The sequence below is a fragment of the Lethenteron reissneri genome, chromosome 62 (assembly GCF_015708825.2).
Source record: "Lethenteron reissneri isolate LAM-NWPU_2019-01 chromosome 62, ASM1570882v1, whole genome shotgun sequence".
Classification (NCBI taxonomy): domain Eukaryota; kingdom Metazoa; phylum Chordata; class Hyperoartia; order Petromyzontiformes; family Petromyzontidae; genus Lethenteron; species Lethenteron reissneri.
Genome location: NC_083840.1, coordinates 2,361,909 through 2,379,734, shown reverse-complemented (window position 1 = coordinate 2,379,734; position 17,826 = coordinate 2,361,909). Strand labels below are relative to the sequence as shown.

The 17,826-nt window shown below is 48.8% G+C and overlaps 1 protein-coding gene across 1 annotated transcript in view; it reads right to left on the bottom strand.

The window, feature by feature from the left end:
• Positions 1–9,000, bottom strand: part of ZPLD1 (zona pellucida like domain containing 1) — a 64,379-nt gene extending 55,379 nt beyond the window's left edge. The window contains exon 1 of the mRNA XM_061576871.1: positions 8,878–9,000. Within this exon, the coding sequence (XP_061432855.1) occupies positions 8,878–8,934 (57 nt within the window). The 5' untranslated portion in view covers positions 8,935–9,000. The remainder of the gene's footprint in view (positions 1–8,877) is intronic.
• Positions 9,001–17,826: the final 8,826 nt, after the last annotated feature.

Sequence of the window (17,826 nt, the reverse complement as noted above, 5' to 3'; positions counted from 1 at the left end):
ATTCTAAATGTAGAGGAGAAAATGTGGAGGACTCGGAGAAAATTCCACACGACCACAGGAGAATATGCAAACTCCAAATATATAAGTGCCAGGGTTGGAATCGAACCCACGTCCTCCTGTATACAGGCGAGGTAGATAACATCTCGCCACTGCGGTGAGATGTTAATTACCTTGCTCTTCAGATCCTTTAGAAACCAGCCAAGTGCACTCCCACAACGTATTTAAATGTTGTATATTTCCCAATTGTATGCCGATCTTGCTGTTGTGAGTCGCGTTACAAGTTGAAGAATCGCGGAGCGGTGCAAAGCTCCGTGCTTGAGAATGGCTCACGGAAGCGGACATCACAGAGCTATATCTGATCTTTCATGTGACCTCTGGTCCACACAGTGAGGTAGGGTGGGGGGGAAACACTTAACCACCCATCCTGCCAATCAGGATAAAAACACGAACACATTCAGCAATATCACTTACTCTTTGGTTATTTCGGTAAAGTCACGTAGGCATAAAATTAAATAAATCACGACGTTTCGGGCGCAACACAAGCGTCCGTCATCAGGTGGGAAAACATGGTCTGCTGCTGAGGCAGACTGTTTTAAAAGGTTTGAAATGGGTGGAGCCCAAGCGTCATGAAGAAGTGGCCGGGGCTAGTGATGTTAACGTGAGAAATTAGCATGTAACTTTATGACCTTTGGGCTACACCCATTTCAAACCTTTTAAAACAGTCTGCCTCAGTAGCAGACCATACTTTCCCACCTGATGACGGACGCTTGTGTTGCACCCGAAACGTCGTGATTTATTTTATTTTATACCTATGTGACTTTACCGAAAGAACCAAAGAGTATGGATTCCTGCAGTCACGAAAGCTTCAAATGAAGATCACTTGTCCTATTAAACGAAAATAAATCTGTAAAAATCAAGTTTGTCAATGCACAGACTTTTATTTGCACTTTAAAGTACAAAGTAAATTATTTTGACCCCAGAATTATTCACATTTGATGTGCTGAATAAAAGTTGGGTGGCGTCCTTCGATATGTTTAATTTTCTTTATGCAAGTTACCCACTTTTATTCAGCACATAAAATGTGATTAACTCTGCGGTCAAAATAATGTATTTTGTATTTTAGAGTGCAATTAAAAGTGTGTGCATTGAAAAGCTTGTTTTTTAACCAAATTTTTGTAATGACCCTTTAGAGATGACAATGATGGCTCTGCCTATGTCAACCCTCGTCTATACAATAAATGAAAGCATGCGCATTGCTAGACAACAACAGTCTATGTAATGGAAGGTTGATAGCACGCATCACGGCTATTAATTGTAATAACGATCACCCTGATTGCAAAGTCGTGAAATTATATTTGGAACAACGTGATACGTATAACGCGTTTAATTGTCGTATTTGCGACCATTAAATACTATGCTGTATGAAAGATGGTTAAGACGCATATAGACTGCAAAGCTATAATGCACGCATTTAGACAACAGTCCGTATTCAACGTTCACAGATTTAGCACTTTAATTTAAACCATTTATTTCAAAATCATCATTCGGAAATTTAGTCAATCAAAATAGGGATAACATTACGGCATTTAATTGTAAAACAAGATCACGATTCTCACCTACCCGCTCAACTTCAACATAACCATGTTGCCCTCCGCGCGTAGGAACGTGCGTGGGAAAAGCAAACAACAATGCTATTTGTTAAGTTTATAACTATGTAATTATTTCAGCAATAGTAGTGATCATTATTGTTATTATTGTAATTGCTGGTCTCGCGCTAAAAGGGAACCACAGCGGCCGCTCCAGCGCCATGACGAGGGGCAATGTAAGCGCGGCCTCTCATTGGTCAGAGTCTCCCCAAATAGGCGCCTCTGATTGGACGAGACGCTTTCCCGCGTGGCTGGGCGCGAGCATTCGAGATTTCAAAAATGGTGGGGGGTAAAATGAACGAGGATCAATCATTAAAATTTACTATAAATACGAATAGGCGCAGGATCGGCGGGACCTGGACCGTTTTTTAAAATTAAAGCTTGAATTTTCACGCGAGGCAGAGTCTGTGTAGAAAATTTCAGCTCGTTGGGCTTTGCAGATCCGAAGATATTAAGCGTCAAAAATTCCAAAGAATATCAACAGACAACACGGCAAGTTTAATGAAAGTGTATAATAATAATAATAACAATAAGGACCATTGCTCAAAACGTCGCCTATTATATTTTCTTCCTTTTAAGGCCACACAGTGTTACTGAAGAATGTGTTGAGTTTTATTTATTATCATTTGTGCTTGCGCACCACTGCCAAATCAGCAGAATCACCAGCTAACGTGTTCAACGGCAGCAATGTTCATCTCATGACAGTTACACCAATACATTCACTTCACGGAACTGAGATTTAGCCAAATTAAATTAAGAACCAATTCGTACATTAAATGTTTTGTGTGTGCAATCATTGGTGACTGGACTGGACTATAAACCCACTATGCTTGAGAACCCGATTCAACCACAGCCCAATCTATGTGTGAGCCTAAGGGTCTCTAAGTGAGTGTATGGATATCAATGTATATCATTGGTGGTCAGGCTGAGACCATCAACTCACTAAGCTTCAGAATCCGGTTTAATCACAGCCCAATCTCTGTATGAACCTATGGGTCTCTACTTAAGCCAGCGCAGCCTTCGGTCGCCTAAGACAGAGGGTATTTAATGACCATGACATCAAAACGACCACCAAATTAGTAGTCTACAATGCTGTTGTGATCCCTACACTCACGTATGGCGCAGAGACGTGGGCAACATAAAGAATACACTGAAAGGCACTTGAGAAATTCCATCAGCGCTACTTAGAGAAAATCCTTGGCAGGATAAACAAACCAATGTCAGTGTTCTTGAACAGGCTAAAGCCTCGAGTATTGAAGCTGCCATCACTCAACATCAGCTTCGTTGGGTTGGGCACGTTGTCAGAATGCCCAACTCTAGGCTTCCCAAGCAAGTCTTTTTATACTAAACTCAAGGACGGGACACGCTCCGGAGGGGACCAGATGAAACGTTGTTACAGGGATGTCAACGAGAGCAACCTCACCAAGTGCAACATCGACCCGGCAGCACGTGGGGGGGGGGGGGGAGCAGCTGGCACTCGAGCATTCATCTTGGAAATCTCGAGTCCACCAAGTATTCGACACTTTTGAGTCACAAAGACACCATCACAAAACTGACAAAGGGACACAAAGGAAAGAACGCACCCAGGCCAGACAGGACACTCAAATATTCCAAACTATAAATCACGACAACACATGCTGTCACTGTAACAAGATATGTGTTTCCAGGATTATTGGCCTTATCATCCGCCTGCGTACCCACAAACTCAGACCATCATCACTATCTATGGACGATCATCTTACTCGACCTCGCGGGATCCCAGATGATGATGACGTGAGTCTATGTGTCTCTACGTGCGTTTATGGATATCTATGTAAGTCATTGGTGCTCAGACTGAGACAATTAACTCACTATACTTGAGAACCCGGTTTAATCACAGCCCAATAAATGTGTGAGTCTGTGGGTCTCTACGTGAGTATTTGGGTCTCTACGTGTGTCTATGGATATCTATGTAAGTCATTAGTGGTCACGCTAAACCATCAACTCACTACACTTGAGACTCTGGTTTAATCACAGGTGAATGCTGAAACCTGGATTAGAACCCAGGTTCTCGGCAGTGCCAGATCAGCATCTCTCATCTCCGAGCCGCATGGCCACCTCTCGCATTTTTAATCTTTAGATTCGTTTGCGATGATGGACCCGCCTGGGCTCATCAAAGCGAGCATCGCTAGGCCGTGCATGTGGAGATAAGAGCCGTTTGTTCCTGTGGGTCGCATCGTTGATAAAGCGACAGAGAGAAAGTGGCGGGGATGCGTGTAATGGGAACGGGCCCCAGTGCAGAAAACGGCCCGGACTATTAGCAGTGGGAAGGATGTGCGCTGATATTTGAGACAACGGAGCCACAAAGATTGGAGTCATGCGCAACAAAAGGGGGCCCCCCAAAGAGAGAGCGGGTGGGAGCAGCGATGGGCCTCATTGAGGGAAAACACAGAAACGCTTTTTCTGAACGGGTAAGGCGACACCGCCACGCTATAGAAAAGAAGATCATCAAACAAGTGGAGACATTCTGCAGTAATCGCTTCTGCAAAAAGGCGTTCATAAACGACCGGGGCCGACAGCCCCCCCCCCACCCAGGCAACGAGGAGAGGTTTCACTGACTGCTGAACGAATGTGTTACTACCGAGGAATTTCACTGCAGTGGCGGTGTCACATGATGATGATGCCTCGGATCGTCAATTCGTATCGATTCTTACGGCTCATGACGAGGTTAGAGATGTGGCATAGCACGCCACGCTGTGAACCTAGCGACCCGATTCGATTTCCCGAGCCACGGCTCACATCCAGTGGCGAGAAAAATTTGTCCTGGTTCCTGGGACACCGCGTCTTGGCCAAGCGGCACTCACAGCCAGGTAGCAGTGGTGGCGACGCTGCACGTGGCAGCTGTAAGCCAGCGCTGTTGGAGGGTTGATGGATCGCACACATCTTAGCGAGGCTCGCATTATTTAATTGAGAGATACAACATTAGCTTCTTTATTTGTTTAACGTAATTCGCAGACCAATGTCGTTATCTGCGAAATTTTCTATTCACGAGCATCTCCCGAACGTATGCCTCGCGAATAACGAGGGAATGTCGTACCTGGTCATGGATGGCGACTTGGGGTTATTTCGGTTTACACTTACACGCGATGGCTGATCAAGAGTACTGTGTTTGCATTACGGTAGCCGCACGGTAAAAAAAAAGCAGAACAACCCGGAAAAAATCGGTCACCAGCTTTCCCAGCACAATTTGAAAAATGTCGGAAGAAGCAGAACGTTTCAGGGTGTCTGACCGACCTATGGCATGGCATGTCGCTTGCGGCGGTGGGCTAAAGTGTGGGTGCCCCCGGTCGCTTCATCCAACAACAGGGGCCGGCAACCAAAACAACAGGAATAGACGTTTTTTCCGAATTCGGTAAAAAAAACACTAAATATATCAAGAGCATCAGCAATACACGCGGTGAATACGACACCAGCGGGTCCTTAATAAATAATGCCACTCGAGTGGTCCTTAGAAAGAGCCGCAGGTTGCCGACCCCCTGTATCCGACACGTCTGGTCGGAGTGGAAGAATTGGCCCAATGCTCCCCCTCTCCAGAGCTCCCTCGAGTGGAGGACCTTCCACCCAAAGTGAACTAAACTACTAAACTATTTGTGTTTTACAAGGTAAGACCCACTGAGCTACTATATTGCTATTTTTCAGAAGCGACCTGGCCACAATTGATAGCTCAACGAAGTGGCTTATCATCGTGTGGAAATGTATAGCAGCCAAATACTCTTCTTGGTTCTTTCGGTAAAGTCACGTAGAAGGGAAATAATAAAATAATAAAAATAAAACATAATAAAATAATTCTCACGACGTTTCGGCCACAACGCAAGCAGCCGTCCTCAGGTGAAGACCAGGTCTGTCGGGGAGACATTCAGACGCTGTCTCCCCGACAGACCTGGTCTTCACCTGAGGACGGCTGCTTGCGTTGTGGCCGAAACGTCGTGAGAATTATTTTATAATGTTTTATTTTTATTATTTTATTATTTCCCTTCTACGTGACTTTACCGAAAGAACCAAGAAGATGAATCCCTGCAGTCACGAAAGCTTTAAATCGAAATTCAGCCAAATACTTTAAACGCATGTTGATTATTATAAATGTGGTGGGATAGAAACCGAAGGACCCGGAGAAAAATCGACGCAAACACCGGGGAGAGAGACACCACAAACTCCAAATATACAACAGGTGTTAGGGTCGGGATCGAACCCACGACCTCCTGTATACCAGGTGATGTAGTTCCCATCTCGCCACCGTGCGACGAGTGAGCGAGCAACCGCAGGGCTGCAACGTCTTACCGTTCAACTGAGAAACGACGGCAAATAATGAGCGGCAACTTGGGCTCTGCCGCCGTGCGATTGTGTACATCTACGTGCATGCCATATTGGCGAGTTCATTATGAACGTTCCACTGACAACGTTCCGGAAAGTCGGCAACGGTTTCAGCAACCCTACTGCCTGCACGCGAGCGTTGTTGTGGAGAATGTAAATCTAGTGTTCCCCACAACCTCCGCGCGAGTGATGATTGACGCGAGTGATGATTGACGCGAGTGATGATTGACGCGAGTGATGATTGCACTGAATTGTGTTTTCCTTTAGAATTTTGTGTGTGACTGGAGGGACCCCGTCACGCAGAAAGAGAGAGAGGTAATTTGCCTGTAAGGTCGGCAGACCTACCAGCATTTGGTTCAGGCAAAACCTGATTGCTGATGAGACAATATTGAAAGCAGTCCTTGCCTGTACGATGTGGCAGTTAACCATCATTGATTCAGGCAAGCCTGCCTCTGTTGCTGATTAGACACAATGTGGAAACTATCCCTTGCAATTCATGCAGCATTGGTTCAAGCAAGCCTGACTCCGCTAAAGAGACACCAGTCCTTGCCTATAACATCTGGCACTTCACACACCATTGGTTCAAGCAAACGCCTAACTCCACTAATTAATGTATTATTGCAGCGGTATTGTTTCACGATAAGAGAATCTCTGGACCGGTTTCGACATTCAGTGTCTGGTCTCATCAGCAAAGTGAGGTTTTGCTTGGACTACTGCTGATTAACTTCCAGATGATTATATCGGCAAGGGCCCCCTTTCTGCCAGATATTGGTGCGCGTTGTACGCATACCTCGATAAATACACAACACAGAATACTTAAAGTTATGCAACTGACACGTAGGAAGATGGTAATGCAATGACAAAGACCCTCTGCGTCGCCTCTAAACAGACTGTTGGGGCAAGTGCTGTTAGCGAGGAGGACTTATGAAGGCTGGCACGAACACTGTGCAGTGCGTTATAATTCTACATTGCTATTATTATTAAGCAGCAAACCCTGGGTCAGTTTTTCACTTTCTCGGCTCATCAGCAGGGTCAGGCCGCTTTAGACAATTGCTGCCACTCAGCTGCAAAATGTAATTGGGCCAGCGCGCTCCATCAATTATACGAAACTTGTACAATAGACCACGAACAATTAGAACAGTTGTCACACCTCCTCATTCGAGAGCCGAACATCCCACCTCCTGGCTCGGAAATTCCTCCTCCACGACCCAAGTGTGACCATCAACACGCATCAGAACATCAACAAGAGAATGCTGCACCCACATCACCTCTCAACAATGGAATACAAAAAATAAAGACACAAACCCACAGCAGTGCGATTGTGGCCATGGAACACAAAATATGGACCATGTAGAAAACCCAGACATAGAGTCAGAGCCTCAGATATACACGGAGACCCGTGGAGATACATAGCGACACATAGAGACAAAGGCTCAGATTGACACGGAGACCCGTAGGGATACATAGCGATACATAGAGACAAAGGCTCAGATTTACACGGAGACCCGTGGAGATACATAGCGACACATAGAGACAAAGGCTCAGATTTACACGGAGACCCGTAGGGATACATAGCGACACATAGAGACAAAGGCTCAGATATACACGAAGACCCGTAGGGATACATAGCGATACATAGAGACAAAGGCTCAGATTTACACGGAGACCCGTGGAGATACATAGCGACACATAGAGACAAAGGCTCAGATTTACACGGAGACCCGTAGGGATACATAGCGACACATAGAGACAAAGGCTCAGATATACACGGAGACCCGTAGGGATACATAGCGATACATAGAGACAAAGGCTCAGATGTACACGGAGACCCGTAGGGATACATAGCGACACATAGAGACAAGCCACATTAGTGCGATTGTGGCAATGCCACTGAAACTTATGGATCACATAGTAAGGCACAGATGTCTGGGCTCCTTCAACGGAAGAATATCAAAATGACACAACCTCTGTCTCCTAAAGCCTTATCGTGCCGAGCAGACCTCCAACATTGCCATTTAGCTCCTGAGCATAGAGGAGGGCTACGGGCCATGCCTCGTGCCAGGTTGCTGAATCACCTTGTGCCGCACAGGGGCAGCTGCCAATAGTAAGGGGACTCTGCACTCCGAGACGTTTCGTTAATGTGGTACCGAGCGAGCGCGATATGAATGCAAGCTCATTCATTTCATTACTCGTGTTCGTATCCAGCCCACGCAGTGAGAATAGTTGAGAGATGTTGCCAAGGTGGCGAGATGTTAAATACCTCGCCTGGTATGCAGGAGATCGTGGGTTCGATCCGAGTCGTCCTCTCAAACTAAACAAATGTTTATTTTACCAAGAAAGGCCAACTGAGCTATGTAGCTCTTTTTTTTCAAAAGCGACCTGGCCACAATTGATCGCTCCGTGAAGTGGCTTATCACGTGAAAACTTACAGCAGTCAAATACAACCGGAGGACCCGGATAAAAATTCCACAGGACCACGGGGGGAGAGAGAGATAGAGACACGGAAACCCCAAATAATACAGCAGGCGTCTGGGTCGGGATCGAACTCAAGATATCCTGCACACCAGGCGAGGTAGTTAACATCTCCTCGCCACCGCAACTGCTGCGCCGTGACAGTTCTAATCGAACGGGGGGCCTCCATAGCTGCCCTCGATCCTCAGACACAAAGTTCGACAAGTTTATTGCTCCAGACATTTATGCGCGTACGGTAAACCGGTATTTAACCGTTTTTTTGTATTGCATACAGTTACCGGTTACGGGTGGAGTCGAACATTTCCACGATTTTAGCAGCCGGACCAACCACAGTCGGGAGAGTGAGCGAGCGGAGAGAGGAGAGTGAGAGAGGGGAGAGAGGAGCGAGAGAGGAGGGCGACAGCCTCACCGATATGGGAGGGGACGCCATGGAGCGGGGCCGCCACGAGGGAGACGGAGCAGACATCGCGACGCGGCGAGCGGAGGGAAGCCGCGGCGCCTCGGGGAGCGCTACTTAACGCGCTCCGAGGGGTCCCCCCCCTACCCCCTAACCCCTTGGGGGTCACCCCCTTACCCTACGCCCTCGCAAGCGAACCCCCACTCCTTTAGTCACGTGACCCCCCCCCCCTTTTCTTCCCGTGCCACTCACCTGCACCCGCGTCTCTATCAGCATATAAAGGTAATCGATACCTACACGTTGAACTTCGTTAACACCGTATGTAGCCGTGCGAATCGGAGGTGCGGGGGAACGATGACAACCCAAACACAAAAATAAATGAGTTTTCAGTCTAGAGTGTTTAAAAGTGCATAGCTCCAGTGGCTTTACTAATATCGGAAGGAAGAGCGTTCCAGACGGCCGCAGAAGCGCATCTGACAGCACGCGATGCTGTCACCGTCTTTGTTCGATGATCAGCCAGAAGCCGCTGCTGTTGCTGCGATTATGAGCGGAGTTCGCGTGATGGTTTATGCTCCTTGACGAGATCATCGAGGTATTGTGGTTCATTTGTGGCAAGCACTGTGTGTGCAATGAGTATTTTCAGTTTCAGTTTCCATTTATTGGGTATAGCCCTGTGAGCCATGCGGCTCTTGACTCGGGTGCAACCGCAACAAACAAAAACATGAACAAAGAACATCTTAAAGAATATACAAACTCCACGCATAAAAGTGCAAAATAGCTTGGGAAACTGTTGACAGAGTCTGGCTGCCTTCCCACTTGTCTGTGGTTTCCAGCACCTCCGAACCGCTCTCTCCAAGTGTGAAAGAGAACCATGTGGTGAGTTAAAACTTTGTATGTTCAATCAACGGTGGTCGTAGTGGTGGTGGAGCTCCGTGACCTCATAAACAGCAGCAGTAACATTACCCCTCTTACTGCGAAAACTTGATAGGACCCTCATGTGAAAGGAGTGAAGTTATTTTAGGCAAACGCGCGCAATCCCTATCATCACGATGATCATGATCATCATAATCATGATAATCATGATGATCATGATCAGAATCTGAAGTTTATTATCAGATCAGGGGTGACTCGGCAGAAGACGGACGCGGCAGCAGCAGCACGAGTTCATGAAAACGTCTGTTTCAAAGTGTACAGCGATGGCAGAGTGGTGATCGCCAGAGAAGACACCAGCTGGTTCCACAACTTTGGAGCAGCAGGCTCGTGTGGAGAGTTACATGAACCGCTGGCGGAGCGGTTCACGCACTCGGCCACACACCATGGCAGTTTGAGATTGATTCCCGGCCACGGCTAACATCAGTGGCGAGTGACAACTGAAACGGACCTGCCCTGCCCATCCCACACCCTACGCCAATCCGCAGTGTGAGCAGCGTGGTCACACGACCAGCTTATTCAACAGCGGGAGTGCAGTCCAGAAGATCAGAGAGTGGAACAGCGACAGGGTCTCTATGTGAGTCTATGGGTCTCTATGTAAGTCTATAGGTGTCCATGTGAGTCTATGGGTCTCTATGTGAGTCTATGGGTGTCCATGGGAGTCTATGGGTCTTTATGTGAGTCTATGGGTGTCCATGTGCGTCTATGGGTCTTTATGTGAGTCTGTGGGTCTCTATGTGAGTCTATGGGTGTCCATGGGAGTATATGGGTCTTTATGTGAGTCTATGGGTGTCCATGGGAGTCTATGGGTCTTTATGTGAGTCTATGGGTGTCCGTGGGAGTCTATTGGTCTTTATGTGAGTCTGTGGGTCTCTTTGTGAGTCTTTGGGTCTCTATGTGAGTCTATTGGTGTCCATCGGAGTCTATGGGTCTCTATGTGAGTCTATGGGTCTCTATGTGAGTCTATGGATCTCCATGTGAGGCTATGGGTCTCCATGTGAGTCTATGGATCTCCATGTGAGTCTATGGGTCTCCATGTGAGTCTGTGGGTCTCTATGTGAGTCTATGGGTCTCCATGTGAGTCTATGGGTCTCTATGTGAGTCTATGGATCTCCATGTGAGTCTATGGGTCTCCATGTGAGGCTATGGGTCTCTATGTGAGTCTATGGATCTCCATGTGAGGCTATGGGTCTCCATGTGAGTCTATGGGTCTCTATGTGAGTCTATGGGTCTCTATGTGAGTCTATGGGTCTCTATGTGAGTCTATGGGTCTCTATGTGAGTCTATGGATCTCCATGTAAGTCTATGGGTCTCCATGTGAGTCTGTGGGTCTCTATGTGAGTCTATGGGTGTCCATGGGAGTCTATGGATCTCCATGTGAGGCTATGGGTCTCCATGTGAGGCTATGGGTCTCCATGTGAGGCTATGGGTCTTCATGTGAGGCTATGGGTCTCCATGTGAGTCTATGGATCTCTATGTGAGTCTATGGGTGTCCATGTGAGTCTATGGATCTCTATGTGAGTCTATGGGTCTTCACGTGAGTCTATGGGTCTCTGTGTGAGTCTATGGATCTCCATGTGAGTCTGTGGGTCTCTATGTGAGTCTATGGATCTCCATGTGAGTCTATAGATCTCCATGTGAGTCTGTGGGTCTCTATGTGAGGCTATGGGTCTCTATGTGAGTCTATGGGTCTCTATGTGAGTCTATAGATCTCCATGTGAGTCTATAGATCTCCATGTGAGTCTGTGGGTCTCCATGTGAGTCTGTGGGTCTCCATGTGAGGCTATGGGTCTCCATGTGAGGCTATGGGTCTCCATGTGAGGCTATGGGTCTCCATGTGAGGCTATGGGTCTCCATGTGAGGCTATGGGTCTCTATGTGAGTCTATGGGTCTCCATGTGAGGCTATGGGTCTCCATGTGAGGCTATGGGTCTCTATGTGAGGCTATGGGTCTCTATGTGAGTCTATGGGTCTCCATGTGAGGCTATGGGTCTCTATGTGAGTCTATGGGTCTCTATGTGAGTCTATGGGTCTCCATGTGAGGCTATGGGTCTCCATGTGAGGCTATGGGTCTCTATGTGAGTCTATGGGTCTCCATGTGAGGCTATGGGTCTCCATGTGAGGCTATGGATCTCCATGTGAGTCTATGGGTCTCCATGTGAGTCTATGTGTCTCCATGTGAGTCTATGGGTCTCCATGTGAGGCTATGGGTCTCTATGTGAGTCTATGGGTCTCCATGTGAGTCTATGGGTCTCTATGTGAGTCTATGTGTCTCCATGTGAGTCTATGGATCTCCATGCGAGTCTATGGGTCTCCATGTGAGTCTATGGGTCTCTATGTGAGTCTATGGATCTCCATGTGAGTCTATGTGTCTCCATGTGAGTCTATGGATCTCCATGTGAGTCTATGGGTCTCCATGTGAGTCTGTGGGTCTCCATGTGAGTCTATGGATCTCCATGGGAGTCTATGGGTCTCCATGTGAGTCTGTGGGTCTCCATGTGAGTCTATGTGTCTCCATGCGAGTCTATGGATCTCCATGTGAGTCTATGGATCTCCATGTGAGTCTGTGGGTCTCTATGTGAGTCTATGGGTCTCCATGTGAGTCTATGGGTCTCCATGTGAGGCTATGGGTCTCCATGTGAGTCTATGGGTCTCCATGTGAGTCTATGGGTCTCCATGTGAGTCTATGGGTCTCCATGTGAGGCTATGGGTCTCCATGTGAGTCTATGGGTCTCCATGTGAGGCTATGGATCTCTATGTGAGTCTATGGGTCTCCATGTGAGTCTATGGGTCTCCATGTGAGTCTATGGATCTCCATGTGAGTCTATGGGTCTCCATGTGAGTCTATGGGTCTCCATGTGAGTCTATGGGTCTCCATGTGAGTCTATGGGTCTCCACGTGAGTCTATGGGTCTCCACGTGAGTCTATGGGTCTCCACGTGAGTCTATGGGTCTCCATGTGAGTCTATGGGTCTCCACGTGAGTCTATGGGTCTCCACGTGAGTCTATGGGTCTCTATGTGAGTCTATGGGTCTCCATGTGAGGCTATGGGTCTCCATGTGAGCCTATGGAGGGAGTGAATTCCAGACCAGTGGAGCTGCGATGGAACGGCGACGTTCTCCTTATTGGGTTCGAGACATGACGCAGGCTCAACGACTCAACGAGGAGGAAACGGAAGCCGCTTGAGCAGACTGGAGGATGTGAGTCGGCAGAAGCTACTGGAGGTCTGTGAAAAAGAGCTTCACAACTCATCGGATTCCCTCCAGTCTGATTATTCGCACCTCTGATTGGCACAGTTGGCTCGCACCTCGGATGAGCGTGGTCGGGCTATGTACGGTGCGAATAAAGTTCAGCTTATAGAAACACAGTCTAAATATTCTGATTCTGATTCATATTCAAATTGACCCACGATGTGAGCTTAGTGACCGAGGACAGCGGCTATCGTACAGGGTGCCGCGGTGACAAGATATTAGCTATCTCGCCTGGCACACAGCAGGGCGTGGGTTCGATCCCGACCCTGATGCTTGCTGTATATTTGGAGTTTGTGTGTCTCTCTCCCCGTGGTGGCATGACTTTTTCTCTGGGTCCTCCGGGTTTTCCCTCCACATTTAGAATCAGCATACATTTAGAGTATTTGGCTGCTGTAAATTTCCACGTGATGATAAGCCACTTCGTTGAGCTATCATTTGCGACCAGGTCGCTTCTGAAAAAAGAGCTTTCTAGCTCAGTAGGCCTTACCTGGTAAAAAAAAAGGTTTGGTTTAGATTATAGTTATTGCCAAATAAAACAATGCTACATTCATATTCTTTTGTTATTTTGGTAAAGTCACGTAGATAAAAAAAAAAAGGAAATGAAATTAATTGTTTTTTAGATAAAAAACCAAAAAACTCACGACGTTTTGATCGCAACACAAGCGGTCGTCATCCGGCGGAGAGAAAAGGGGGCAAGCCCAAGTGTCAGAAGGAGTGGGGGACAAGAGCCGCGGAGCCGCATGAATGGACGCGCCAAAGCAGTGGAAATGTGCGCAGCCCAAGTGTGTTTCTGACACTTGGGCTGTGCACATTTTCAAGCCTTTATAAACAGTTGCAGTCGGAGGCTTGCCCCCCTTTTCTCTCCGCCTGATGATGACCGCTTGTGTTGCGATTGAAACGTCGTGAGGTTTTTTTTTTGATCTAACTAAATAATATTAATTCCTGCAGTCACGAAAGTTGTAAGTCAAAATTTTATGCTACATTCGTAACGTGTGCAGATTTCGTTCATTCTTAGAGAGAGAGGGAGCAGGGAAAGGTGAATGATTCAGAGGAAATAGAAACCACAGACAAGTTCCGCAAAAAACAGCCAGAAGCGGTACTACCAACACTTGCCCAAGCTCTGTAGTCCTACATTTAGATGTTTGGACAACTCCCATTGAAATAAACGACTCGAAACAGGAAAAACACGCAAAACGAATCATCAAAAGCGTATCCCCGCTCAAAACGAGCAACGAAGTGTGGGGCACATTTGTTATCGGGGGGGGGGGGGGGGGGGGGTCCAAGCCAGCGGCGATACAAATTCCACATTCCCATGGCTTTCTCACGGGTGCCGAGGAAGAGACATGGGTTGCCGCCGCTCACTCGCCCGCTCGGGGGCAGGTGAGTTGGGGGGCACCACCGCTCGCCCAGCTTGTCACTGGGCGAGCGGTGCGTGTCTACCGCGGCAGGCCAACTCCGCATCAATGCCCGGCGATTTGCGGCACCTGGAGGCAACGGCTCCTCCGGATTTGATGACCCGCGGGGGGTGGACAGGGGCGAACTCGGTGCCATTGTTGCGGTTCGGTGACAAGCGAAAAAGGCCGGGGGAGCAGGCACCCAGCGCCACCCCGAGCAATGCCGCCGCCAGGGCCCCACTGCGCCACCACTGCGTGGCGCATTTCACGTAGCCTTAAAGTGCACATGGCCTGGCACAACCGCCGTGGTTCAACATATACTCGAACAAAGACAGTCGCCACATCGCACGCTTTCAGATGCGCTTCTGCGGACTTCTGGAACGCTCTTCCAATATTTTGAAGTCACTGGAGCACTTTGAAATCATCTATATCGAAAACTCATTTAGGTAGAACTGCCTTTTGTGTGTTCGTTTGTTGTCCTCCTCCCGCACCTTCGAGTAGCACGGTTGGCTATTTACGGTGCGAAAGAAGTTCAACATCATACATACAAATGAGCACCGTGACATGGAAGACAAAGGTGGCCAGGCGTGGTGCTGGCCACCCACCGCTCGTGCACCGGCAAGCAAACTAGAACAAATAAGGAAACTATTTTTTATTTTACCAGGTAAGGCCCACTGAGCTCTGTAGCTCTTTTTCAGAAGCGACCTGGGCACAAATGATAGCCCAACCAATTGGCTTACAACGTGCAAATGTCTAGCAGCAAAATACTCGAACCGCGTGTTTCTAAATGTGGATGACAAAAACGGGAGGACCCGGAGAAACATCCACGCGACCACGGGGAGAACATGCAAACTCCACGTAAACAGGCGTCAATGTCGGGATCGCAACCCACGACCTTCTGTATATCAGGCGAGGTAGTTAACATCTCTTAGCCACCTACGACTCTCATGCAAAGTAGTCGAGTGTAGAGAAGAGGACGTTCGTTGTGCATCAGCTTCTCAGCCTCAGCAACAGAAAGACAACGGCGCACGCGAGCAAAGTAGTCGAGTGTAGAGAAGAGGACGTTCGTTGTGCATCAGCTTCTCAGCCTCAGCAACAGAAAGACAACGGCGCACGCGAGCAATGTTCCGAATCTGGACAAGGGACACATTTACGTTCCAGTTTGTGCCTCAAACGCCAGGGAAGAATCGACTATTACTCCTGAATGCCTAACTACAGGACTGGGTTTTAATTACCGTGCTGTCAATTAGTTGGCGGACGTTATGTGGAGGAGCCAATTTAGCATAACCTCGGTTGTGTCAGAATTTTACAATTAAAAAATCCCTGTCATCCTATTTATTTTTGTATTGATCGTTGGGGGGGGTGTACAACTTCGGCGACAGGGGAGTGTGGTGCGTAGTGGGATAGACGGCTCAGACAACCAACGCGGACGTGTAGGACCGTATAGCGTTCTGCGGTACGTGGTGTGTCAGATCACTTTTCTTCGGGGAAGGAAGGGGGAGAGATGGCGGGGGGGAGTCAGTGTCATTTCAAGGTCAGTCAAGTAAACTCAAGGTCGCTGGAGTGGCATTCACGAGGGGGCCCAGATCTGGGTGAACTCCCCTTCTTTATTCCTCAGTTTCACACTCAGGTGTTCTAAACCTGCTGGGGTGAATAGGGAGTTATGCCAGAGGGTGAATGAGGAGGCCTCGTGATGCTTCCAGGAGCTCAGAATAGGTCTTTCTAACCAAAATGTGAAACGTTTGGAGAAGTGTGTGTTGGGGCCTGGTGGCACCTTGGGATCGTCCGTCGCCTCTCAGCCTTCGTCTCCACCACCTCACCTGTCAATCTTCGATTAACGTCGTTTCGATAGTCGTCGTTAGCACCTTTCAGGAACGCGTCTCTCCACCACCACCACCCTCACCAATCATCTCTCCACCACCACCACCAATCATCTCTCCACCACCACCACCCTCACCAATCATCTCTCCACCACCACCACCACCACCACCCTCACCAATCATCTCTCCACCACCACCACCACCCTCACCAATCATCTCTCCACCACCACCACCCTCACCAATCATCTCTCCACCACCACCACCAATCATCTCTCCACCACCACCACCACCACCACCCTCACCACTCATCTCCCCAACACCACCACCACCCTCACTAATCATCTCTCCACCACCACCATCAATCATATCCCCACCACCACCACCCTCACCACTCATCTCCCCACCACCACCCTCACTAATCATCTCTCCACCACCACCACCACCACCAATCATCTCCCCACCACCACCACCCTCACCACTCATCTCTCCACCACCACCACCCTCACCAATCATCTCTCCACCACCACCCTCACCAATCTTCTCTCCGCCATCCCCTCCCCTCCTCGCCCGCGTGCTTTGTGCTCCGTGGCGGTAGCGGGCGCGCCCAGCCAGGTCTGTCAGCAGGCGCGGGCGGGGAAACGTGAACGTGGAGGTGGATGGGGGGATGGGGGGTTGGAGTCTGCCGCAATTTCTCAGGGCCCCATTTGACGCGCGCGCATTCCGAGCGCTGTGGCGCAGCAGCGGCAGCAGCTCGCAAATGAAAGCGACGGCCGCTGAATGGGCGGCGTGGAGAATGGGCGGCGTGGAGAATGGGCGGCGTGGAGAATGGGCGGCGTGGAGAATGGGCGGCGTGGACAGTGGCGCCGTCTGTCGTTGTTGGTGCCCCGTGGCCGGTGGGCGAGCGGCGAGCGGGGCAGAGTGCACCGGGGGGTAGGGGAGGGGAAGAGACGGGGAGGGGGGCCTGTGCCGGATTATCCTCGTAGCTAAAGTAGCTACAACACGTGTAGTAGCTGCACGTGTTGTAGCTACGGGCACCGCACTTTCAAGAGGCCCCGCACTAAACGCTTTCAAGCTATCTATTCCGGTTCAGAGATTCTGCGCCTGCTCTGTTACTATAGTACTATACTGCCTTCAATTTTTATGAACGACTGGGTGTTTATGGTTAGCGATTTTTCGTATTATCTGGCTGTATAGCAAATGAAAAAATACAATTACTTTACTATGCAAGTTAAAAATTTGTGTTTTAATATTTGTTTTTTTTTTTCAATGTAGGGCCCCTTTATAGCAGGCCCCGCACGAGTTTAATCCGGCACTGGGGGTGGGGAGAGGGGAAGAGATGGGGAGGCAAATTCTGTGCGCGCATCCGACGACATAACTCGCAGCCTTCAACAACAAAAAACGAGGCGCGATGCGCCCGTTAAGCGCCACGCGCGCGCCGCTCGGCAATGCAACACGCAGCCCGCATTGTCCACACTCGTGTGGGCAACAGCTATGGGCACATCTCTGGGATACGGGCACAGCTATGGAGACGTGATATGGGTACAGCTATGAGGTGGATGGTATCCACA